The 25,899-nt window shown below is 45.8% G+C and overlaps 1 protein-coding gene across 1 annotated transcript; it reads right to left on the bottom strand.

Annotated features, from left to right (window-relative positions):
* Window positions 1–4,992: 4,992 nt before the first annotated feature.
* Window positions 4,993–7,981, bottom strand: FAM170B (family with sequence similarity 170 member B). Its single transcript, XM_030334424.2, has 2 exons — window positions 7,720–7,981; window positions 4,993–5,732 (listed from the first exon to the last, which is right to left on the bottom strand). Exons 1-2 carry the CDS (start codon window positions 7,979–7,981, stop codon window positions 4,993–4,995), a joined length of 1,002 nt encoding a protein of 333 aa, XP_030190284.2.
* Between the last annotated feature and the right edge of the window lie 17,918 nt (window positions 7,982–25,899).

Raw genomic sequence — 25,899 nt, 5'->3', positions numbered from 1 at the left:
ATTCTGTGTATTGTTTCTCATTTTCTTGATAATGTCCTTTGAACACAAAAGTTTTTAATTTTGGTGAAATCCAACTTCTATTTTTCTGTTTCCTTGTGCTCTCAGTGTCATATCTAAGAGACCATTGCCTGATCCAACATCATGGAGATTTACATCTCTGTCTTCCTTTAAGAGTTTTATAGTTTTAACTGCTACAGTAGGTCTTTTTCATTTTAATGCTTACATACGGTGTGAGGTAGGGATCCAACTTCACTCTTTTGCATATCGATACCCAGTTGTCCCAGCACTATTTGCTGACAAGGTTATTCTTTCCCCATTGAATTATCTTGGCACCCTAGTTGAAAAAAATTTAATTAGGTATTATTTTGCGTTTATAAGTGACATTGATATATTTACTTTTTTAGTGCCATTTTTGTCAGGCACTGTTTTCAGGTTTCTATAAGTGTCATAAAATGAATCGCATCTTTTTCTATGGTTTGGGAAAACAAAAGGTCTAAAGTGGTTCAAGATCTAAGTGGTTCAAGCCCCCTGGAGGGGTTCTCCTTACTCACTCTGATACTTACCTTATTTGGTGGCAGTCCCAGGCTTCTGCAAAGTGATGAGTTTAAACCGCAAATGAATACTTAACTCAGCTGAGTTTAAGCTGTATTTTAAGAACAAGTCACTACTTAAGAACAATTTTATCCCTTCCTTCCCCCGTCATGTCAGCTTAAGTTATCCTCTACATTAAAAGTTTGCTTACCCAAGGTTCCTGTCATCTTTCATTTATTCTGAACGCCCATCATTTTCCCGGAATCTCCAGCTGCTGCTACTTAATCTAAAGAAAATAGAACCTGTGGAGTTGACATGTTTGCTTTTCTAAATACCTTGCATCTGGCTTTCCATTAAAATTTTCTTCTCCATGTGAAGATTAGAGCATAGAGCACACACTGCCTGGGTGTGAAGCCTGACTCTGCTGTATGCCAGCTTGTACAACCTTGGTAAGGTCTTAGCCTACTCACCTATCAAGCTAATCACAGGACCCACCACAGTGGATTACCGAGAGTGTTACATGACTTAATATCCAGAAGGCATTTAGAGAAATTCTTGGCCCTTAGAATACCAAGGCTATATATGTCTTTTAAAGGTTGAAATTCCAGAGCTTACATGCCATGCTTATTTTATTTCCCTGATTTCTAAATAGAAATGTTCTCCTCACTAGTGCTCTACTATTTCTGGTTCAGCTGCCTCTCCTTCTCTTAGATTGTCCTTTGATTCTACCTGCCTACTGAGCCTCCCTCAAACACCAGATAGCCCTTCCAAGAAGAGCTTGACAAAATTGGGCCATTGTCCCATCCCCTTTTCCTTTCTGAAGATCCTCCAGTGTGTTTCACAGTGAATTTAGGAAGTCCATGACTCTGCCACATCTTGAAAGTGGTGATAAGACACCATCCCCATGGTCGATGTCTGTTCTAAGATGATCTCATGACTTCCTGTTGCACTGCGGCTAGCAGAGAGAATGCATCTCACTTAAGGCCCACATAAACCACCATGGCTTTAGCTAACCATACGCTTGTAGATTTAATTTAGGTAGTGATTTGGTGAAATCCATTGCCATCCCTTGTAAGCTTTAGATCCTTCAAACTCCCTTCTGAATATTTCTATCACAAGCTGAGCTTATTCGAGACTGGACTCATTGGTATCCCAGCAAGTCTTCTCCTTTGGTATTCTACTATCTGGAAATGGCACCTTTACTTGCCAGCCACCCAGTTAAAAATAAACCTGGAAGTCATTCTGGACGCCTTCCTCTCACCACCCTCAACAAACACTAGCCCAAATCATTTCCATCTCTCAAACATCTCTTGAACTCATCCTGCCTTCAGTGGTTTAACTGCAGTCCTTGTTGCCAGCAATGTTCTCTTTCATCCACTCTCGATCCTGTTCACCAGTAATCTTTCGTAAATGCAAACCTGACTTGCTGACAATTCCTCAAGAGCTCCCTGAAGTTTTCAGTGGGAGGTGGGGTGGGCTTCAAGTTTTATAATTCTCTCTCCTAAGCCCTACTTGACCTAACTGCCCATCTGGGTACAACGATGAACACAAAGATGTCCTTGTCAAGGGCCCACTTCTGCATATCTGTTCAGGATGCAGCCCTCTCTCACCTGCTCCACGGTTCTAGGATTTCCCCACTTTTCTTACATTCTGTCTCCTCCTCTCTACTGAATCATTCTCATTAGCATATAAACTTGCTCTCTCCCCTCTTCGTCTTTCCTTTTGTCCAGCTACAGCCATAGTTGCTTTCCCTTTAAAAAAAAATTTTGCCAGTAGAGTTGTCTAATACTCATCCCCAGTGGTTGGCCTCATGTCCACTACTGGCCCATGCCCATCTGGCCTCTGCCCCACTTGGTCCGAGACTGCTCTCATCAGAGCCATCAGCAACCTCCATGTGCCAGATGAAATGAAAAATGTCTCATCCTCAACTCACTCCCTCTCCCCCCCACATTTAACACTGCTCACCATTCCCAGAAACAATCTTAGTGTTTTGTTGACTTTGAGGAAAACTAAGAAATGTATCCCACATCTGATTGCTCCTTCCTTCACATACCACACTTACAATGTAACTCTACCCCAATTCCCTACTTAACCTCATCCATCCACTGTTGTTGTTTTAAATATGGTACCATCCATGTGCTGTTACTTTCCTAATTTGTTTCTGATCCAGACTTGTCTTCAGAATTCTAAATCATAAATCACTTCCTACTCAACATTTCTGCTTGGATGTGTCATTAGTATTTAGATTTGATTTTGTCCTAATTGACTTCTACAGCCACCAGCCCCAGCACTTAGGCATGTACATCCACACGCAGACACTTGTACATGTATACACATGTACACATGCACATTCTCACATGCACACATGCACATTCTCACACACGCAAGCACACACATACAGCCGATCTTTCTCCAAAGTTCTTCATATCACTTACTGAACAACCATCTACCATTTGCTCCTGCTGTGATCCTGGGAGTCTATCCTGACAAGCCCATTTTCCCCACCCCCACATCCACCCATCCCCAAGTGCTTTGGATCTATTCCCCAAATACATCTTGAATGCATCCATTCACTTCCTCTTGGCTTGTGACAAGCCTTGTCCAGACCACATTATCCCTTATATCTGGATTTCTGCAACTGCCTCTTAAGTGATCTGGCTACTTGATCCTTTCTTCTTTTGCTACTGCACCAATCCATATTTCACATACAACCAGAATGACATAAGTCTGATCATGCCACTTCTTTTTTTAAAATCATCTGCACTTAGAATGAGGCACGCACCAGGTGGTATGATTGGAGAAGTCCCCTTTGAAAAAGTGACAAGGCTGAAGCCTCAAGGATGAACAAAGGGTCAGCAGTCAGCCAGAAGAATGACAGAGAATGAATGCACTCCACTTAGAGGAGAGAGCAAGTGCAAAGGCCCTGAGGTATGAAAGCCTGGAGCTTTTAAGGAAAGAAGGAGGGCTAATGGAAATGGAGCATAGCAAGGGAAGCAGCAAATGCTAAGAAATGGTGATGGAGAAGTTAGCAAAGCCCGGGCCATGGAGGGCCTTAAAGGTCATGAAATGAGTGCTTCTGTAATTATTTCTAAATATGTATACATACAGTCTATTTTTGCCAGCTTTCTGCAAGCTACACAGGGAACAATCCATGCCTATTCGCTGTTTGTTCCCTGTGCCCAGTACAGTGCCTGGCACATAGCAGGTGCTAAATTTTTATGAAGCATTGGAGAGGAGAAATGTGTCCAGCATTCCAGCCAGGCCAAGTGGCTGGCATTTGCCCAAACATATTGTGCCAATCCTTCTCTGAAGATCCTCATTCTTGTCTAGCTCAGTGATTGTCAACCAAGCAGTGATTTTTGCCTCCAGGGAATGTTTGTTAATGTCTAGGACATTTTCAATTGTCACAGTTGCAGGGGAGGAGATGCTACTGGCATCTAGTGGGGAGAGACCAGGGATGCTGCCGAACCTCCTACAGTAGACACATGAAGACAATTATTCAGTCTAAAATGTCAACAGCTCCAGGAGTGAGAAGCCCTGGTCTTACTAATTCTACCTGTCCTCTAAGCCTTTGTGAACATCACCTCTTTCGGAAAGTTTTGCTTCCTCATCAACCAGCCTGAGTTTGGGGCCCCTCCACTGAGCTCCCCAAACCTCCTTTATGTGATTCATTCCCTTGTCTTGCGACTGCCTGTCCTGCCTCTCGCTGGAAGGTTGGGCTACACGTTTCATCAGTGTGCATTACACACAGGGAGCCATCCATGTATTTTCTTGAGTCGGTGCAGCCCCCAGAGCTGGGGACAGATAGGAGGGTGCAGATGAATACTGTAGAAACATTTTAAAACATAGTGTTGACCTATGAGCTCATAGGTAGCAGGACTTATCCAGACCCCATCTCTACCTCTGGGAACCTGCCTGTCTCCAGGTGTCTGTGCTGGTGTGTAACCTACAGAAATGGCAATTCCCTATGGCCCCAACCTCATAGCATGGCTCACCCCTTTAGCTATTGCCTTAAGTTTTGAGTTAATCAAGTTTAATCCCACTAAAATAAGACATAGAATTAGGGCATATAGCAGGTTCCTAACAATGAAAAATATAGGGCAGAAGCTTCATTTGCAGTCGGCTCTCCTGTGGGTCATGCAAAAAATAAAAATCTCTGTGGCCACACACTTGCGGGCTTCAGATCTTGTACCCATCGTCAGAAACACTTGAAGCCCTCCCTCTTTGGATTCAGGTTCGAAATGGACTCTGATTGAAACGCTGTGCCCTTTGGAAGGGTTCTCCCCCTTGTCACGGCCCTGCCAGCTCTGGCTCCCACTTGCTTTCTCCCCCCCCCGGCTCTCCTCTTCTCCCCCCTGCCGGGGTAGTTCTGGTCCTGCTGGCTGGGGAAGGAGCCACCGACGTGCCAGAGGTGAGGGCAGGGCTGGGCACATCACCTCCGGCTCACTGCTCCTGCTGCCGCTACGAGGGAAGCGCCCTGGCCTGGGGCCGCGAACATTCACTGCCCTCTGAAGGGCTCTGTTCCTCCTCTTCCTCCAGCTTCTGCTCCCGGACTTGGCCCCGGGCCCGCCTTCTCTCCAGCATCTCCTCAAAAAAGATCTGGCAGCTGAAGCCCTCTTGGATGCCATACTGGGCGTGCTTGAGCAGAGCCTCCAACGTGGGGAAGACCCGACAGCAGGCCACGCAGCGCAGCCCGTAGTCCGTGGTGACCAGCCAGTCCGGGGTGTCCCGCAGCTCCTGCGGGCAGCACTCCAGAGGCCCCAGCAGCTCCGCGTCATCCTGCTCTGGGCAGCAGTGGCTCTTGCTGGCTTCCAGTTCCCAGCACAGGTCGCTGTTGGAAGCCATCTCAAAGGAGGAGCCTTTCCTCCTCTGCCTCTTGACGAACTCGGCCTCGTGAATGCGGGGCTTCCGGCTGACCGGCTCAAAGCCCGACTCGGTCTCCCAGGCCACGGCCACGCCCTGCACCGTCTGCACGTGGGTGTAGAAGGCGCACACACTTCGCTGGGCCGTGTCCTCGTCGTCGAACAGGCAGGAGTAGCAAGACTGGTACTGGGAGTAAGACTGATACTCGGAGGAGGACCGGGAGGACGAGGAGCCGCTCCAGCTCAGCATCGCAGGAGCCCTGTGGGCCAAGCACACGTTCTCCTTGTGGGGAATGGCCGGCCCCGACCGTGAAGACGTCTTCTCTCTCTCCACGGTCCCTGGGAAATGGAAGGACATTTTCATCAGCGTCCCCGCAGGGATCAGTGCCACAACCCACCTCCAGGGTTCCGGAAGGGCGCAGGCTCAGGAGTCCTTGGGCAGGTACCATCAGCTCCTGTGTTGTGTTTCCCCATAAAATGGGGATGAGGATGCTTACCTCCTGGGGGTACGAGGTGAGGATCAAATAATGTATGAATGGAATCACCAAAACCTTGACTAAACCCCCAAAAGACCATCAGCTGGTGAATACACAAATCTGTGGGTACATCCATACAGTGCAAGCTTATTCATGGATAAAAAAAGGAATGATCTACTGATATATGTAAAACATGGATGAATCTCCAGGTGCCTGGGTGGCTGGCTCAGGGTTGAGCGCCCACTGTTGGTTTCGGCTTGGTCATGATCTCATGGTTTTGTGAGTTTCAAGCCCTGCATCGGGCTCTGTACTGACAGTGCGGAGCCTGCTTGGGATTCTCTCTTGCCTTCTCTCTCTCTGTCTCTCCCCCATTGCGTTACCTCTGTCCCTCTCAAAATAAATAAATAAGAACTTTTAAAATACGCCTTTAAGGGGCGCCTGGGTGGCGCAGTCGGTTAAGCGTCCGACTTCAGCCAGGTCACGATCTCGCGGTCCGGTCCGTGAGTTCGAGCCCCGCGTCGGGCTCTGGGCTGATGGCTCAGAGCCTGGAGCCTGTTTCCGGTTCTGTGTCTCCCTCTCTCTCTGCCCCTCCCCCATTCATGCTCTGTCTCTCTCTGTCCCAAAAATAAATAAACGTTGAAAAAAAAAATTAAAAAAAAAATAAATAAAATACGCCTTTAAAACATGGATGAATCTCTAATGCATTACTCTAAATGAAAGCAACCAGGGTAAAAAGGCCCTATACTGTAGGATTCCACTTAGATGACATTCTAGATGTCATTCTAGGAAAGGTAAAACTATAAGGAGGGGGAACAGATCAGGGGTTGCCAGGAGCTGAAGGTGGCAGGAGAACTCACTGCAAAGGGTCACAAGGAAACCTTTGGGGATCATCAAAATGTTCCAGGTCGTGACCATGGTGGTGGTTATGCAAGTGTACATTAACAAAAAATTCTTCAAATTGTACACACTGATGACACTTTCATGTGTAAATTAACAGCTCAGTAAAGCCAATTTAAAAAGCCACGCATGTGAGGGGCGAGATCCCCTGAGTGGCTCAGTCGGTTAAGCATCCAGCTCTTGGTTTGGGCTCACATCATGATCTCACGGTTCATGAGTTTGAGCCCCACATCGGGTTCCTCACTGACAGTGCAGAGCCTGCTTGAGATTCTCTCTCTTCCTCTCTGTCTGTCCCTCCCCCATGCTCACTCTCTCTCAAAATAAATATTTTTAAAGGCTTAATTTAAAAAAGCATGGAAAGTGCTTTGGCCAGGTCATCCAGCACCCCCTTCTAGAACCTTCAGCATTTGTGATGTATCTTGTTCTTACCTGGGGAACATCTCGCCCTCTCCTTAAACATTCACTGTACCCCATCACCATATAAGTGCTTGCCATGTTTTAACTCCATTAATATTTTTAAAAAAGCCCTACGAAATTACCTTGTAACAATTCCTCTTTGACAGATTAGGAAACTGAGGCACAGAGTTTAACTAACCGTTGAGCTGGTGTTACCCTTAGGTGCTGCCCATGGTCACTTCATAGTGGTCTTCAAATTGATGTTCTGAATTAACTTTAATCAATTTATTATAAGGGACTTTTTTATATTATTCTGAAATCACAGGGCTGACATGCCAATTCTGCTTCTCCAACGTGTATTAAAATATATATTCACATTTTACGTTTTCATCCTTGTACCTCCTGAAATCACCTCATGTACTCACGATGGCCTCAGGCATTGGTCCATTTTTATGGCCAATACACTTTTGCAACAGCACTGCAGGGTGACCCAGTGCCCATCCCTCACCCTCCAGGACCTCCCTCCCAGGGAACCAACCCTCTCTCTTTTTACCTACCTGAACCGCACACTTCCACACTCTCCCCCGTGGGCTCTGGGCTGGCCAAGCTGAGGCTGGTCCCATCTGTTGGTGATTGTTCTCCCCTGTGGTCTGTGAAGTGGCGTTTCATGACTGGACACCAGAGCCCAGGGGACTCGGCGCTCCAGCTGTTTAGTGAGGGTTGGCTTGGGCTGTGCCGAAGTCCTCCGCTGGCCCCAGCCCAAATGGCTGCTGGGCTCCCTGTGGTTACTAGGATCCTGGCTTTATTCTGTGACCTCATCGATGACACCGGTCTGTTCTGTGACCCATGGCAAGGACTGAGACCCAGTCTAGAGGGGAGGAGAGGCTTCTCACCAAGATCTCATTTCTTGGTGGGACCCTTTCCTGTCTTATTTATTGTCAGGATCGCAAACATAAAACACAAACGCACACACATAGAAACACTTACACACACATAGAGACACAAATACTTAAACATACCCACAAAGACACTTATACATATATAAATACATATATCCTCACGCAGGCACGCACATAATACTCAGACACACATACACTTAAATGTACATAAACAGACACAAACACAGACACATACACATTCATGCACATATAAACTAACACACACACCCAAATTCACACACACATTTACCTAATGACACGTTTCTGTTCACACGCGCATACATACAATTCACACCATGTTCCCTTAACTACACACATGTTTGCACACGCACTGCCATCGCCCAACATCAAAATGGGCCTACTGGGGCGCCTGGGTGGCTCAGTCAGCTAACCATCCGACTTCAGCTCAAGTCATGATCTCAGGATTCTTGGGTTCGGGCCCCGAGTCACTCTGGCATGCCTTCCTACCTGCCGTCTCTCTCTGCTCCTGGAGGTCTCAGTGTTGGAACACACTTCCTCCAAAACACTTCTCTCCATTTCCCTCCCACCTCTGCTCAGTGTCACTAACTCTACTCCTCTGCATCCCCGAATCTAAACAGCTCAAAAAGGTGACGGATATTCCAAAAGTAACCCCAACACTGTCCACACAGCCAGCACCTAGGAAAATATACTCCTCTCCAGAGTGAAAGGCCACTGCATGAAGGAAAACACCTCAGAGCTTTACGGAGTGATGAAAGGTCACACTTGCACCTACAAAGAGACAATGTTCCGTGGTGGAGACAGGAAAAACTGTAAGTTGTGCTCTCTCTTACCAAATAAATCCAGAGACCTGCCTTATAAAAAAAAAGGGGGGGGGGATGCCAGCACACAAAAAAATAAGTAGATCAATAGAAGATAAAAGTAGTCCAGAAAAACATCACATTATATATCTTAATTTTCAACAGATAAAGTTAACAAAAGTCTGCTAGAAAAAGAAGACTCGGTCAATAAATGATGCTGAAAATTTTTATTCACATTTTTTTAAATCAACATTGGTCTCATCTCATATAAAACAACTTGGAATATTTTCATATGGTGCTAGGACTGTGTTTTAATTAAAAATGCATAGAAAGAAAATAGAAGTTAACACCCTAATTAATGATAGGGTGGTTTTCTGAACTTCTGTGCTATCAATCATCACAAGCATCAGGAATCCTTGTCACCTTTTTTTTAACTTCATCACTTAAAAAAACCAAAACAAAACAGAAAACAAAACCTCGCTGTTTCAATTTGCATTTCTTTGCTTTTTAGTGAAACTGCAATGAATAGTTCAGTAAAGGAAATGAACAGGCAATTCCCAGGAGAAGGACTACAGATGGCTGATAAACATATGAGATGTTCAGCCCAACTCAACCTAACTATAATGAGGAAACTACAAATTAAAAACACATGATGTGCAGTGTATTGCTTTTGCCCGTAAGACAAGCAAGAATGAAAAAGACTGATAGTACTTGGTGCTAGTGAGGGTGTAAGGAAGTGAGTACTTTTATACTCTCTTGGTCACAGAGCCTTTCTCTAAGGAAACTTGATAGTGTCCATTACAATAAAAAATGGACTCGTTCTTTCACTCAGCCTTTCACTCATCTGTCTCCTTCCCAGGAAACATTCGCATTTTGTACTATGTGCATAAAATAACACACAGAGAAATGTTGGTTGCAGAACTATTTTTTTATTTTTTATTATTTTTTATTTGAGAGAGAGCGTGAGCCTGTGTGTGAGCGGGGAGAGGGGCAGAAGGAGAGAGGGAGAGAAAGAGGGAGACTCTTACTTAAGAAGGAAACTCTTAATTAGGATTCATGCTCAGGTTGGAGCCCAAAGTGGGGCTTGATCCCACGACCCTGGGATCGTGACCTGAGCCTCAATCAAGAGTCAGACGCTCAACCATCTGAGGCACCCAGGCATGCTGCAGTATTATTTATAATGGGGGGTGGAGGGGAAGGGAAACATTTCAAAGATCCATCAAAAGAAAGAGGTAGTTACATAAATTGCTACACAACCAAATTGTGGAATACTAGAGTATTCTGTGTGTTCATGTGTCTTTCGGTGTCTCTCTTTCTACTTTCCTTTGGACTCAGCCACCATGTTGTAAGGAATCCCAGGCCACAGAGAAAGGCCACACGGAGGTGTTCCAACCAACAGCCCTGGCAAAGGTCCCCAGCCGACCAGCCCGTACACGAGTGAATGAGCCTTTGGATGATTCCGCCTTCTAGTCTTTGAATCTTCCAGCTGGGGCCCCAAACATCTCAGAGCAGAGACTGGCTATCCCCTCCGAATTCAGCTATCTGCCCTGCCTGCATTCTTGACCCTCAGAAACTGTGAGCGTAGTGAAAGATCCAGCTCTCACTAGGTTTGGGGGCAATTTGTTATGCAGCCATAGTAATTCAATAGACTGATCTTACCTGTCATGTTTAAATATGTTCTAGTTCAACAGCTCATTGGCCAGTGTCTACACCGTAGTGCACAGTCCTGGTGGGGCCCTGTGGTTCCCCAAGGACAACATGGGGAGTTTGACTCCTTCTACCCGTCATCCCTTCCTGTGTTTGTTTGCTCAAAGTATTCACATACACCAGTTTCAGAATTGTCCATCTGTACCCCTCCGGGAAACTACCTTACTAACTACATTACAGTGTCCCTATACCCTTGTGTTCGTGTTTAGCCTTGCATTTTCTGGTCAAAACCCTATTTTCCAAAGTCACGTGAGCTCGTTCCTTTATTCCTCCAGAATCTATGTATGCTCAACAATCCTGCCACATAGGCATCTTTAACCCTACTTTATAGGGGGAGGTTGAAGTTCAGAGGGGTGAGGTGAGGCACAGGTAGGAGGGATGAAGTGGGGTGCTTATACCCCAAACCCAGAGGCAGGGCTGTTTTCCATGCTGCCCAGATGCTCTTTCTTGTGGGTCACTTCCCAGCAAGTGGCTTAGAGCAAAGCCCCACCAAAGATGCGCAAATATCCTTCACCCTCATGTGGACTCTGGGTTGCTTCTGTCCATAAGAAGGTGCTCTTTCCCAGCCCCTCCCCTGCTCCCTGCAGATATTTAGCTAAGTAAGGCCACCCATACAGGGTTCCTGCCCTCCCCTGCCCCCCGGGAAAAGGAGGGAAGAATGGTTAAGGCCCAGGCCCGCCCAGCCCACTGCGTCCCAGGCACTGAAGTTTTCCAGCTGGTTCCCCAGCTTTGCCAAGAACTTCCGTGCTCCACTGCTGTGGCCGACAGGGTTGGTGTGCAGAACTCCAAAAGGACCAACACAGCATTTTCTTGGAGCTCTGACTCCCGGCCAGCTCAGCTCAGCTCACACATTGCATGTAAACCTTAAGCCTCATCAAGAAGGCCTGGGGTGCTTTCCAGCCTTAACTTCTCTTCCAAAGTTACCCTGCCCAGTCTCTGTGTTTCTCCGCCGGGAAGAGGCTAACAGGAAACAAGCCAGCCAGAGGCACGGTGGGAACCAGAGACGCCACTTCTGGCTTCCCTTCACTTCGAACTCCAGAGGTTGGCTCGTGCCACAAGCTATGCTACCGGGAGAGTCAGCTCATTCACCCCAGAGCCCATGAGCTTCCAGAAAGTGCGTGTCCACTCGTCCAAGAAGCCTGATGTTGCCTACAGGGGTGCATCAGTCCTGACATTTTTATGGCCGAGCTGCTATATGAAATGTCTTGGGGCGCCTGAGTGGCTCTAGTCAGTTAAGCATCTGACCCCTGATTCCATCTCAGGTCATGGTCTCACCGTTCAGGAGTTCAAGCCCCGCATCAGGCTCCAAGCTGACAGCGTGAAGCCTGCTTGGGATTCTCTGTCTTTCTCTCTCTCTCCCTTGCTCTCTGCCCCTCCCCGACTTGCACAAGCATGCTCTCTCTCTCTCTCTCTCCCTCTTTCCAAATAAATAAATAAACTTTAAAATGTCTTAGGTGGGCAATACTCTTCTTCTTCATACTAGAAAATAGGGCTCCTTGAGGTAGTACCAGCCACCTTACCACTGCCCTGCAAAGAACTCCTGTAATCAGACTCAACACCCGAGGGAGGGAGAAGAGTGGTGAGCTGCCTGGGTCGCTGCTGGCCAGGTGCAGAGTGGGCTCCAGAGTGGGGAATTTCTCCCAGTGAAGGTCAGTCCCCAGGAATTATTGATGACCTCAGCCCTGTGCCAATGCTGCAGAGAAAGTGCCAGAAGGTATCGGACAATTTGAGGATTAGAGTAAAGAAGCACTCTCTTTTTGGTCCATTTTCTGTTGCTTCTTGTAACTATTTAAAAAGAAGTGAGTCAGGGGACCATGTAAGGAAAAACTCAGCCACAGAGAAATGTAATATGAAGAACGCTTCCTCAGGCTCTCCAAGCAAGTGGGGAAGGGAGCTTTGCCTTTTTTCCCTTCAGCCTTAATAACAGGCTGCTGCTTCTCCGTGGTTTGTTTGGAGCTGTCTCAGGGTTTTGACCTTAACCTCAGGGCGCCCACACAAATAGCGTAGGCTTCCTCTGTCATCAGAGAGCAGGGAGGGGGACACCCTTCGGGCTGGGTGCTGGGGTGTGTCTGTGGCTGTGCTCCAGGGCCCAGAGTCCTGCCTCCCTCCTGCCTAGCTCCGGTTCCGGGGATCTCGAATGTTCAGCGAGATTTCTGGATGCAGAAGTGTCTTCTTCCAACCTATGCTTCCTTGTAAGGATGATTTCAGCTGGTAGGAAGGACAGCCCGGCTGGAGGCCATGTACATGATGACCCAGAAGTTCCAGGATCCTGGCAGCTGGCCACTCCCGGTGCATGTTCTTAGACAGCCATACTGGGAGCTCTGGGGAAAGGGCTGGGTCTTCCCTCTCTCTTTGTCCAAAATATGCTGGCCATAGGCCACCCTGGACACAGCTCTCAGGCCACCAATTGCTAACCCATACTGAATGAACCTTCTAGAAGCATGGTTCCAACTTAAAAGGTGAGATCCCAGAACCCCAAAGGCCAACAGCAAGTTAACCACAATTTCTAAGCATGCTGGCTTACTCCCATTCAGCCTTCAGCTCACATCCAAGGCATTTGAAATCCCCACTGGAAAGTAGCATGTATGCTCACGGATAACTGGGATGATTTATTTCCAAACCCACAATTAGAAGCTCTACTGCAGGCCCTCATCTTAAGATTGGCTTCTTCCCCTCCAGTCCTTCAGAGAAAGTGTCTCTTCTGTGACATGATACAGTTGCATAATGCATGGTAAAGGTGTCCCAGGAGAGGCCAGCCACTGTCTCTTCCCCAACACAACACCCACAGCCCTGTAGCTGATCCCAGGCCTGCCCGGAATGACTTCTGGGAAGGCTGAGTTAGGCTGTGTGAAAGCCCTACCGGAAATTGCCCTGGAAAGGAACCTGAGGGGTTAAGACTTAGGGGCCCAAATGTGAGGCAGTACGTTCAGCCACACCCACCAGCCACACCCCTGCTGGGCAGTGAGCCTGGCTCCAGCCCCCCTTCACATGGGGGTGGGGGGCTTTCAGTTTCACTCTTTTTGCCCTCTCTTGGTTAGATTTATTCTTAAATATTGCATTCTTTTTGAAGCTATGTAAATGCAACTGTTTCCTTAATATATTTTACAGATTGTTCCTATTGTACACGAACACAACTTTGCTGACTTTTATTAATTCTAACCATTTTTCCCGAACTTCTTTGGATTTTTCTCTCTATAAGATCATGTCATCTGCAAATACAGTTTTACTTCTCCCCTTACAATCTGGATCTCTTTTGTTTCTTTCTCTTCCCAGATTGCCCTGGCAAGAATTTCAGTCTATGCTGAATCAAAGTGCTGAAGGCCAGCATCCTTGTCTTGTTCCTTATCTTCAGGGAAAGTGTCAGCCTTTCAGCATTGAGAATGTTGTTAGCTGTGGGCTTTTATAAATGGCCTTTTTCATCTTGAGGAAGTTCCCTTTGAATCCTAGTTTACAGAGTGCTCTCATCATGAAAGGATGTTGATTTTTGTCTAATGCTTTTTCGGCATCAATGGACATGATTGTGTGAGACGTTTTCCCTTCATTGTCTTAATGTCATGTATTACATTCCTGGACTTCCAAAATAGTGAACTGCACTTTGCACTCCCAGGACCCCATCTGGCTTTGCTCACATAGGGAGGTCTGCTTCTAATGGCTCCCCTTGCTCCACGTGACCATCGTGCTCGGATTGGTGAAATGGGAGGAGGTCACAGGCAGGGGACTGGCTGCGGTGAGGCGGAACTGGGTTCTAGCACACCCACAGCGCACGGGGAATGGACAGAAGGTGGCTGGCGCCGTGAGACGCTTGCCTGACCCCCTCTGTCGTGTGAACCAGCCAGGGTCATGGGCACTGTGAGCGCCCACTCCTGGAGAGGAGAGACGAGCCTGCCCCGTGTTGGTGAGAAGGAGGTCAGCCTCACTTGGTTCACTTCACAAGGGAAAGACCACTCTCCTCAGAAGCCATCCCAAGTCCATCCTGGCTGCCAGAAATTCAGCAACTATGATAAAGATCAGACGCGAGCACATATGAATTATTTATTATTTATAAGAGAACACTATGAGTATATGCGTATTATTTTAATTTTGATTTATAGTTTTAAAGCGACTCCCCAAAACTTGAAGATAACCCAGCAAAGTTATCATTTCATTGGATACGGCACCTAGTAAGCTATTTACATGGCATAAATTCACAGGCAGTGGCACATGATAGATTTTGAAATATCACTTTACAGGCAAAAAAAAAAAAATTTATATTGTTTACCTGCCTTAATGAAAGAGATATGAAGGCTCGTATTTGAACCACAAAGTATACACAAATTCAAGTTCGCTTATTGGAAAATTATGGGCCACGAACATCAGTAATGCGATAAGGGGCAGGCATACTGGAGGACTCAACATTCAACCCACAACAAATTAAACTGATCACAATAAAGCCCAACTAAGATAATTAAAAGGCGAGAATAGCAGCAATTGAAAATTGATCTCTCAAGGCCTCACTGATGAGGTTCTGGAAACAAAGCACGCTTGCCCCAAATTACTGGTTTTCTCTCTGCACAACACGTGTGCAGGGGGAGCTTGGCTGTGCTGCATGAGAGCCAGATAGGTGCCTTAGCGGGACCCCAAACTTCAATCTTTGCAAAACCCAGTACTGAACTATTTTTCCTATATGAATGCCAAACGTTTGGAACCAAAAGTAATTCAGATTGCCAGGGTGTAGCCCTCAGTTAAATGTAAAAGGTGAAGTCAGCATAAATATGCATTATTCCTCCATAAAGGTGAAAAAATGACTTACATTTTTAAGAAGTTCGTGGCCAAGACAGGCATCAAATGTCTGCGGAAGCCACCTCGTACTGGCTAGTGAGAGCCAATTGTTAAATCTTTTAAGAACTTCTTGCAAGCCGGTTTTTAAGCATGGCCCTTATCAAAAATAAACTTACAAATAAATATAGGAAACACCAAAGTAATACTTAAAATTCATCAATTCCTATTTTATTACATCCTATGACACCCTGGCAGCTTGTAAGAGGGCTTGGAGGGAGTATTTACACCATGGTATTTGGCAAAGTCTAAAATCAAGGCCTTTCCTACCCCACCCCTCCGCCACCCCAGTCCGTGAGGGGCTTGTTGAACATTTACCATCATACTGCTGGGGGCAACTGCAGGCAACTGGTGGAAGTTCTGGCTGTAAAGACAAGCCCCTTAGGCAACTTTCCCCCAGTAACTCTAACTTTCCAGAAGTTTCCACAATACAGACTGTATCTTTTTAAAATGAATCAGTTAAGTAATTATTTATTGACGTATGGTTGACATAAAATATATTAAGTTTCAGATATGCAACATAGCAATTCAATAATTATATACATTATACAATGCTCACAACAGGTATAGTTTCCATCTGCCACCATACAAAGTTATTACAATATTACTCACCGGATTCCCTATGCTGTATTTTTCATCCACATAAGTTATTTATTTTATAACTGGAAGTTTGCACCTCTTAATCCCCTTCACCTATTTTGCCCATCTCCTGACTCCCTTCTCTCTGGTAACTACCAGTTTGTTCTCTGGTATATTACAACGTTATTTACAACAGCCAAGATGTGAAAGCAATCTAAGTGTCCATTGATGGATAAAGAAGATATGGTGCATATATGCAATGGAATACTACTCAGCAATAAAAGAGATCTTGCCATTCAAGATGGACAACATGGATATACCTAGAGGGTATAATGCTAAGTGAAAAAAGTCACAGAAAGACAAATATCATTTGATTTTACTTTATGTGGTATCTAAAAAAAAGAAAACAAAACAAATAAAAAACCGAAATAGACCCATATACATAGGATATACATAGGTGTCTTAATCCCCTTCAGGGAAGTGCTCAGGACCCTCCCACCTGCATGTGGGTCACAATTTAGAAAGGGCACTCTCATTCATCATTTTATGGTTCTCACAGCAACCCAGGAATGGGGCAAAAGAGTATTTTTTCCCCTTCAAATAGATGAAGAAACCAAGCCTCAGAGGAGTAAGGGAGGTTTTCTGGACTCACACAGTCTGTGGGATAGGAACCTACCTTTCTTGAGTATATTAGCTACATGTGGTAGGCACATTTTATTTAGGAAAGGAGAGGGGAGAGGAGGAGGAGGGGAAGGAGGGCAAAGAGGAGGAGGGAGGAGGGAGAGGGAGGGGGAGGGGAAGAAGAGGAGGAGGAGGAATAATGCAAAGTCCCGAACCGGTATACTCTGGTGGAAAAATAAATGAAACAAATTTGCTGGCAACATGTAGCAATAGCTTTAAGCCTGTGATACTGTCTGTCTTAGCAAACCCTGCCTCTAGAGGTTTATCCTTCAGAAGGGATGTGCCCAGGATTTTGCTAGCCCGCTTTCAGTGCAGGGTCGCTTACACTCAAAAACTCAGAAGAGACCTGTGTCCCAAGCCAGGAGTGTGGGCTAAACTGATTGGGTTGTGTCAGCCTCACCTGGGAACTTGTTACAATTACAAATTCTTGGGCTCCACTCCAATGTGGGCCAGCAATCTGTGTTTTATTTTGTATTTTTTTAGAGAGAGAGAGAGGGAGGGCGTGTGGGGCAAGGACGGAGAGCTAGAGAAAGAGAGGGAACCTTATGCAGGCTTCATGCTCAGCACAGAGTCCAATGTGGGACTCAATCCCACGACCCTGGGATCAAGACCTGAGCCAAAATCAAGAGTCAGATGCTCAACGAACTGAGCCACCCAGGCACCCCCAGAAATCTGTGTTTAAATAAGGCCTGCCTGTGGCTGATTTGGGCACCTAATAAGGTTTGAGAACCTTTGGATTAAATAAATTATGGGACAACTAAACAAAGAAATACAATGCAGTTCAAGAAGAAAGCAAAATAATATGTTCACAATGTAGTAAGTAAAAACATATACCATATGATACTAGTCATATAAAACACAGTACATGTATGTATACGTGCCCACACACAGGTACAGTCTGGGATGATCCACACCACATGGGAGCAACACACATCTTTGGAAAAGCGGTTCCCTCATCCTTTTGTTCGCTATTTTCTAATTTGTGCACAATAAACATTTAAGAAAACAAGCAATTACTTCTACATTTATTTAAATACTAGTGAAATAAAAACAAAATGCAGGCCCACAAGCAAGATCTTGCAAACCCCATGCCTCCCACCCATCCATCCCTAGGACACTCCACACCAGGGCCAGTGGGCAAGTGCTGGGGCCTGGGGACAGCATCAGCCTCTGGGTCAGAGTAGCGCTTGCCTCACTGGGTGCAGCGAACGGGACCGGGATGAAGAGCAAACACCCGCCCCTGTCTGCACGGGGTTAAAATACACTGGCTAGAGAGAAGCCCCGTGGGAAAGACATGACATTTGTTTGCAAGGAAACATGAACAGGGACAAGTGAAGACAGAGAAATGTGGTGCAGTGAGAGCCTGATCAAAGCCAGCTGGGCAAGCTGGCTTGGCTGCAAGGAAGAGAGCAGGGTAGAAGGCTCCCTGGGCCAGCCTGGGGACAGGGCAGGGCAGCCTCTAGCTGTGGGGGCTGCCCAAGGGACTAGGGCCTGGGACACAAACACAGCTGGGGAAGCTGGGTGTGATGGGCCCCAGGCACTGTGAGGCCTAACTTAGTGGTTCCAGTTGCCCCAAGGGGGAGTAGGTCCACCCAGATTTCTGTCTTCTGGACCCTAAGGTTGTAGAACAGTAAAGAGCCAGCATCTGTCACCAACAGGTGCACCAGGCATAGAGCAGGGCATTTCCTTTCATCATTTAATCCTTCTAGTGGTCCTGGAGCAATCCACTCGCACTTTTGCCGTCTAACTTGCCCAAGGTCAAATAGCTGCTGAGCTGCAGAGCGGACGGACATCTGAACCAGGTAGGGCCCACATCCATCTGCAGAGCACGGCAAGCCGGGCCGTCACCAATGCCCCCGGAGTCCTCCCAGTGCCCTCCCCGTGCCCTCCCCACAGCCCTCCCTGCCCCTCTGGACCCCAGCCCCAGCCCACAGCCCCTCCGCCCACTGCCATCCACCACTCCTGATCGCCTGAGCCCCTTACAAAGCCAGCGTGAGTCCTGGGCTTGGCATTATCTCCACCCTGACAAGGCTAAGGCAGCTCTACGACGCTTGTTTAAAATTGTGCCAGGCAAACGCTAAGCACATGTTATAAATTATCATTAATTTAAAGAGACATTTCCCTTTGGGAGACACTGATTTCATGAACAACAGCTGAGGCTTAGAAGTTACGCTACACTTAAGGTTTCCCTCTTGGCCTTGGCCTTGGCCTAAATACGACCTTTTGTTGTTTGCCCTCATTGCTTTTAGAGCACAGACTCAGGCTCCCCACTGAGAACCGGGAGGCAGTGGAGGGGTCCCCTGCAAGCCCCAGATGATGTCTGAGAGCATGACTAACCCCCTCCCCGCTGCAGGTTCCAGGTGCGAGCTGCCTCTGGCACAGCCCTGGTGTCCAGTCTGTCCCTCCTCCCCTTTATTACTGTCACTTCCCTCATCCAGGAGAGCCATCACCATCCTCATGTTGGAAGCCACCCCAAAGGGGGTGAATTTAGCCCGCCTGAAGCCACATCGTGCCCTTCCCAGCTAGCCTTCATCTTCCCTTTTGTATATTTTTTCTTCTTTCTTTTTATTCAAGTATAATTATTATACAGGGTCATTTTAGTTTCTGATATAAAATATCACGATCCAACAATTCTACGCATTTCTCAGTGCTCAAGATAAGCGTGCTCTTAATCCCCCTTTGTCTGTTCCGCCCCATCATCTTTGCTCACGGGGACACCGGAGGCTTCCCCTAGCAAAACTTCTGAGAACTTCTTTTTAGCCATTGTTTCCTCTATCACAATTTTCACTTGTGGAAAATCTTCTCTCCCTTCTAGAGCGACTCCCCTTCCTGCTGCCCTGCTCTTCCTCCCACCCCCTCTCTGGGGAAGTGGAGTCAGCCCCCTCAACCTGGACTTACTGCCGGGGGAGGCACCCCCACCACTCAGGTGCACCAAATCCTCCACGTTGTCCTCTATGACTTCAATCCTTCTTTCAGGGTCAGGCCAGATCCATGGCCACAGGAAGAGGTGAGAGTGTCCGGATTCGGTGCCTGCCGTCACTCCTAGAGGTTCCCATACTGATTTAAGACTGTCCCAGATCGGCTCATCCGAGAATGAGCACCGCCTTGACCTGCTACTCACTCTGCCTCTCCTGGTACCCACAGGTCCCCCTCATGTCCCTGTCTGCAGCTGTCCCCACAGCCTCCCCCCCCTTACCCTCCACCTCACCTAGGCCGGGCCTGTCCCGGCCCCCTAATCCTGTTTCTACCCGGTTATTGTCCTTCCTGTGATAGTAGCCCTATAGTTCATTCTGTTCCCCTCCCTACCTGGGGACTCTCTGGGCCAGTAGCACCTGAAGCCACCCCCTAAGGCTGGCAGAAGTGGTTCCTATCTCTCTCACTCCCTCCAAGGGCAGCATGGCATCAGAGCCAAAACTTGGACAACACAGCCAGAGAAGATGCTCCCATTCCAACATCAGGGTCAATCACCCAGGGATAAAACCCTAATATGTAACACTACTACTCACACCATTTTCACAATGGCCATGCCATAGGCACACTGTGGTTTTAGGAATAAAATTTCTACCACTCAGGAAAACAGTATGGGGGTTCCTCAAAAAACCAAAAACAGAACTACCCTACAACCCAGCAGTTGCACTACTAGGAATTTGTCCAAAGGATACAAAAATGCTGATTTAAAGCAGCACATGCACCCCCGTGTTTATAATAGCACTATCAACAATAGCCAAATTATGGAAAGAGCCCAAATGTTCACTGACTGATGAATGGATAAAGAAGATGTGGTATATACATATACAATGGAATACCACTCGGTGATCAAAGGAAATGAAATCTTGTCATCTGTGACAACGTGGATGGAACTGGAGGGTATTATGCTAAGTGAAATAAGTCAGGCAGAGAAAGACAGATATCATATGATTTCACTCATATGTAGAATTTGAGAAACTCAACAGATGAACACAGGGGAAGGGAAGAAAAAATAAGATGAAAACAGAGAGGGAGGCAAATCATAAGAGACTCTTAAATAGAGAACAAACTGAAGGTTGCTGGAGAGGAGGTAGGGAGATGGGTAAAATGGGTCATGGGCATTAAGGAGGGCACTTGTTGGGATGAACACCGGGTATCGCGTGTAACAGATGAATCACTAAATTCTACTCTTGAGGTCAAGACCACACTGTATGTTAACTAACTTGAATATAAATAATTTGAAAAAGAATAAAATTTCTCCCTGCCCTAGAGAAACTCTCTTGTCTGTGCCAAAAGAATATACACAAGAATTTTCATTATGTGCACTTTATAGTAATAAAAAATTACAAACGGCGCACATTAAAAAACAAAGTAAAGCATCAGAAACAATTCCAATCGATACAAAAATAGCAAAATATTTGAAAGGCAAAAAGCGTTGGTGAGCCTGTGAAGAAAAGATACTGCTTGTACACTGTGAGTTGGAGACTTGATAGAGACTCATTGAAACAGATTTAAGTGGTAACTACAGTAACTACAACTTTTATTTTCAATTCCGCCCCCCCCCCCATGGCAACTAGCCTATTCAGTTTTCCAACTTCTTTTCGAACCAAGCACAGTCATTTAAATTTTGTGGGAAAACCATCCGTTTTATCTAGACGTTCAAATTGAACAAATTTATTCTATAAAAATATTCATTGTTAATACTCTTTGATCAATGTCTGTGGGTCAATAACAACACATGTCTTAAGCACCGAGTAGGCGCTTGGGTGTGCTCCCTGGGGACGGCTTTCTTCAGGAACATGTGTGGGCAGAGCTCTGAAAAGAGAGAGGAAGTGGTCTGCCTTTTGAGACTCTTTCAAGCAGTAGAAACAGCAATGCAAAGAGGCTAGATGGGACATGTTTCACATCTAGAAATTCCACATGGCTCTTTCTTAGCACTGCCACCTGCCAGCTGAGGATTTCCTGCTGTTCACCTTTCAACATCTGGATTATTATGGATCCACTTTTTGTTTTTTACCTTTTTTAAAAATTTGAATTCCTGCGTAGTTAACATACAGTGTAATGGTAGCTTCAGGTATACAATATAGTGGTTCAACAATTCCATACGTTACCCAATGCTCATGATGACAAGTGCACTCCTTAATCCCCATCACCTATTTCATCCATCCCCCCCTCCCCGCTCTGGTAAACATCAGTGTTACACACATCAGTGTGTTCTCTATAGTTAAGAGTCTGTTTCTTGCTGTGCCTCTGTCTCTATCTCTCTTTCCCTTTGCTCATTTGTTTTGTACCACCGATACATTGCTATTGTCCGCTTGTCTTGACTAAGAGTCAGGTTCTCTTGCTTCTTTGAATATCTGGTATTGTCCCCTTGAATAGTTGACATTATGGAGGCTCAGGATTCTGTTATCTTCCTCTGAAGAATACTGGTTTCTAACTGCTTGTTTTTAGATTCTGTATTTGTCTATTTAACATCCATTAATCATAGAGGCAAAGTAACAGCCACAACTGTTTATTCCTTCCCTGCAATCCAACTTTTGTGGGCAAATGAAAATCATATTATAAATGCTCCAGCTAATCCTGAGTCCGTTTCCTTCTTTGTCTAACTCTTACACACCAACCAATATTGCCCCTGCCCTAAATCAGTTCAGGGCTGGAGACCACACCTATAGCCCAGACCCCATCAACATCATTCAAACTAGCCAATCCTAAACTGATTTCTCTGCCCGGCCTTCTATGGAAAACACTGCAAAGGCTCTGGGTCATGTTTTCCCTCACTTCTCCTACCTTCTGACCAAAGTGGTGCTCCCCACTATGGCCCCACATGACATGGGATTTACATTCCCCTTTCTCTTTGGAAGTGTAAGCAATAAATTAATTTTAAATGGCATTGAGCTCTTTGTGTTGTCACTTATTCACCTTTATAAATTAAGGCCTGGGCAAAAATCATGAGTCTGTCAAGTTAAATGACTGCAAGTCACCTTCATTCTGTAGAATTTTGGTCCTAGAGTCTGTTGAGTGGGCTTATCTTAGTTTTGTCTCTAGCCCTGATTTCCATGGGAAGTCAGATATGTTACCCAGGTGTATAAGGCATGGTTCGCCAGAGAACTATACCAATGTGTGTGTGTGTGTGTGTGTGTGTGTGTGTGTGTGTACATAGTATATATATACTATGTTTTGTAATTGGCTTATGCAATTATGGAGGCTGGTAAATCCTAAGCTGCAGGGTGGGCCGGCATGCTAAACACCAGGGAAGAACCAATGTTGTAGTTCATATCTGAAGGCTAGTGGCTGGCAAAATGCCCTCTTGCTCAAGGGAGAACAGTCTTTTATTCCATTTAGGCTTTCAACTGATTGGGTAAAGCCTACCCACATCATGGTAAGCAATCTACTTTTTCCAAAGTCCGTCTGTTTAAATGTTAATCTCATCCAAAAACACCCTCACAGAAACTTCCAGAATAATGTTTGCCCATATACCCAGGCACCATGGCCCAGTCAAGTTGACATGTAAAATGAACCATCACACCATGACCCTCTGATTTGGCAAGATTTGAATTTAGAACTGTCTCTCTCGACTGCAGGGCAGCTCCTGAAATCTTCGCTCAGCTCCTTTTAGCCTTCCCGCTATTAATTCCACTTGATCACCTTTGAATTTCACTCTGTTCATGTCCAGTTTAGAAGTTAGCCAAGGAGGGGCGGCTGGGTGGCTCAGTCGGTTAAGCACCTGACTTTAGCTCAGGTCATGATCTCATGGTTCGGCCCCGCGTCAGTCTCTATGCTGGATTCTGTGTCTCCCTCTCTCTCTGTCCCTCCCTTACTCACACTTTGTCTCTCTCTCTCTCTCTCTGTCTCTCTCTGTCTCTCTCTCTCTCTCTCAAAAATAAATAAACATTAAAAAAAAATTAGAAGTTAGCCAAGGATTTAAGGGAAATTCTAAAGCAGAGTTTCGGTCTCCCCCTCTAAGACTGCTTTCTCTCTAGGATTGTTCCCCAAAACTTCTAGGCACTATGTAAGCCCCACCCTCTGTCTTCCAAGCCCAGTAAGACAGCCACTTTCTACTTACCCTGTGTGTGATCTAAACTGGATGTGTCCTCATGGGTAGAGCCAAATAAATGTGAGCTCACCTGACTTGTCTTCTTTCAAAAATCAACTTCCCTCTGGGCTGAGGCCTGCTTTGAGCAGCTCATCACTGCCTCAAATGGTTGTCTTACCGTATTTTGTACTGAGTTTAGTGGTGTTATTGGCAGAAGGGTTAGATACACTACTCTGTCATATCCAGCTTCAGAATCCCTGGAGTTATTTTTTGAAGTATTTTAAGATTTTGACGCTAAGAAATATTTTTGTGCTAGCATTAAAAACATTTTTTTTTTTTCAGATTTCATTGGGGTCGGTAAATGTAAAGTGCTTGCTTTCAATCCCTGATAATTTGAACCTATATCAAGGCCTGTTAGGGGTGTAGGAGTCATCAACTCAACCCGACTCCTCCAGAAAGCTGACGAAGGGAGAGGAGGGTCCTCCACAATGACAGGTAGCACCTTCTGGATGACGTGGCTGAAGCCACACAGTCTCCGCTTGGAGTGAGTTTCCTGGAGCCAAAGAATGGAGTCTTTGCTGCGAGCTGTAAATGCCCCGTCAGAACACATTGGGGGCAACTCTTGGACACCGTTTGATTTCCTTTTTGGTCAACAGTTATACTTCACTCACAATCTGTTGCCACTACATAAGAACCACCTTCTGATTTAAACTCAGGAAAGGACAAAACATCAGAACCACGTTGTAAGGCTTTTTTGTCGGTCTCTGTTTTCACAAACATTATTTGTTTGCCCAGATAAGGGGCAGCTCCGAGCCACTTCCCTGAAGAGCTTAGGCCACACCACTAAGGACTCCTACCTGTCCACAGAATGAGTGAAGGAGGGCTTACCTTTCCTTGGGGAAGAGAAGACAGCAGGGTCAAATCTGCACTTGCCCCAAACAAGGGGCTGAGTCCTCTTGGTCTCTGCTGCTGATCTAATGTGTGCAGTGGTTGTGAAATGTGAATCTGAGTGGTCCCCCACTAACTAGAGACACCTGCTTTGCTTTGAAAAAGAAAAGTGTTCTGGGGCGCCTGGGTGGCTCAGTCGGTTAAGTATCCGACTTTGGCTCAGGTCATGATCCTGTGGTTGGTGAGTTCCAGCCCCACGTCAGGCTCTGTGCTGACAGCTCAGGGCCTGGAGCCTACTTTGAATTCTGTGTCTCCCTCTCTGTCTGTCCCTCCCCTGCTTGGACTCTCTCTCTCTCTCTCTCTGTCTCTCTCTCAAAAATAAATAAACATTTAAAAAATGTTTTTTAAAAAAAGAAAGTGTAATTAAAAAAGCAAAACACAAAGAAAAAGAGCATGTTCCTTTTTACCGAGCCTACCAGTTCAGACTTCAATGAGATTTGTCAGCGATCTGGCTAATTTTATTCGTAGGAACAATGGTAAACATTAGCGAATGCTTGGTTTATTGTATGATTATCACCACTTGTGTGTTAAGATTAGCTTCGAAGAAATTTATCTTCATGAAAAGAAACATCAGACAAGCTATCAGTTGAGGAACAGTCGATAGAATGCCTGACCAGGGCTCCTCAAAACTGTCAAGGAAAGTCTGAGAAACTGTCACAACCAAGAGCAGCCTAAGGAGACGTGATGACTAAATGTCATGTGCCATTGTGGGTGGGGTCCTACTACAGAAAAGGGATATTAGGTAAAAAAAAAATTAAGATAATATGAATAAAATACGGACTTCAGGCAATAATACTATCAAATTGGCTCATTAATTATGATAAACCATACTAATGTAAGGTGTTAATAGGGGAAGCTGGGTGTGGGGCATATGGGAACTCTCTGACATAGCCTTGCAACTGTAAGGAAAATCTGACCCTATTCTAAAATAAAACTTTAAGGGCACCTGGGTGGCTCAGTCAGTTAAACATCCGACTTCGCCTCAGGTCATGATCTCATGGTTCGTGGGTTCGAGCTCTGTGTCGGGCTCTGTACTGACAGCTCAGAGCCTGCTTGGGATTCTTTCTTTCTCTCTCTCTCTCTCTCTCTCTCTCTCAAAATAAATAAATAAATAAACTTAAAAAAGAAAATAAAGTAATAAAACTTTATTCAAAAATATGTGTAAAGAAATTAATGTCTAAAAATGAAAACTTCCTTAATCTCACCTTCCCTGAATTTTGGAGTTGACCAAAACTAACTATAAATAATAGGTCACATTTTCTGAGTGCCTCCTATATGTCAGTGTTCTAA

Source organism: Lynx canadensis, chromosome D2 (genome assembly GCF_007474595.2).
Source record: "Lynx canadensis isolate LIC74 chromosome D2, mLynCan4.pri.v2, whole genome shotgun sequence".
In the NCBI taxonomy this organism is placed as follows: domain Eukaryota; kingdom Metazoa; phylum Chordata; class Mammalia; order Carnivora; family Felidae; genus Lynx; species Lynx canadensis.
Note: the sequence above shows the minus strand (reverse complement) of the source record. Positions and strands in the feature narration are given on the sequence as shown.

Excerpts from the sequence above, each read along its gene's own strand:
- FAM170B (XM_030334424.2), bottom strand. The coding sequence starts at position 7,981 with ATGAGGTCACAGAATAAAGCCAGGATCCTAGTAACCACAGGGAGCCCA. Across the intron at positions 5,733-7,719 it reads TGTGGAAGTGTGCGGTTCAG|GGACCGTGGAGAGAGAGAAG; the intron begins GTAGGTAAAAAG and ends TCCATTTCCCAG.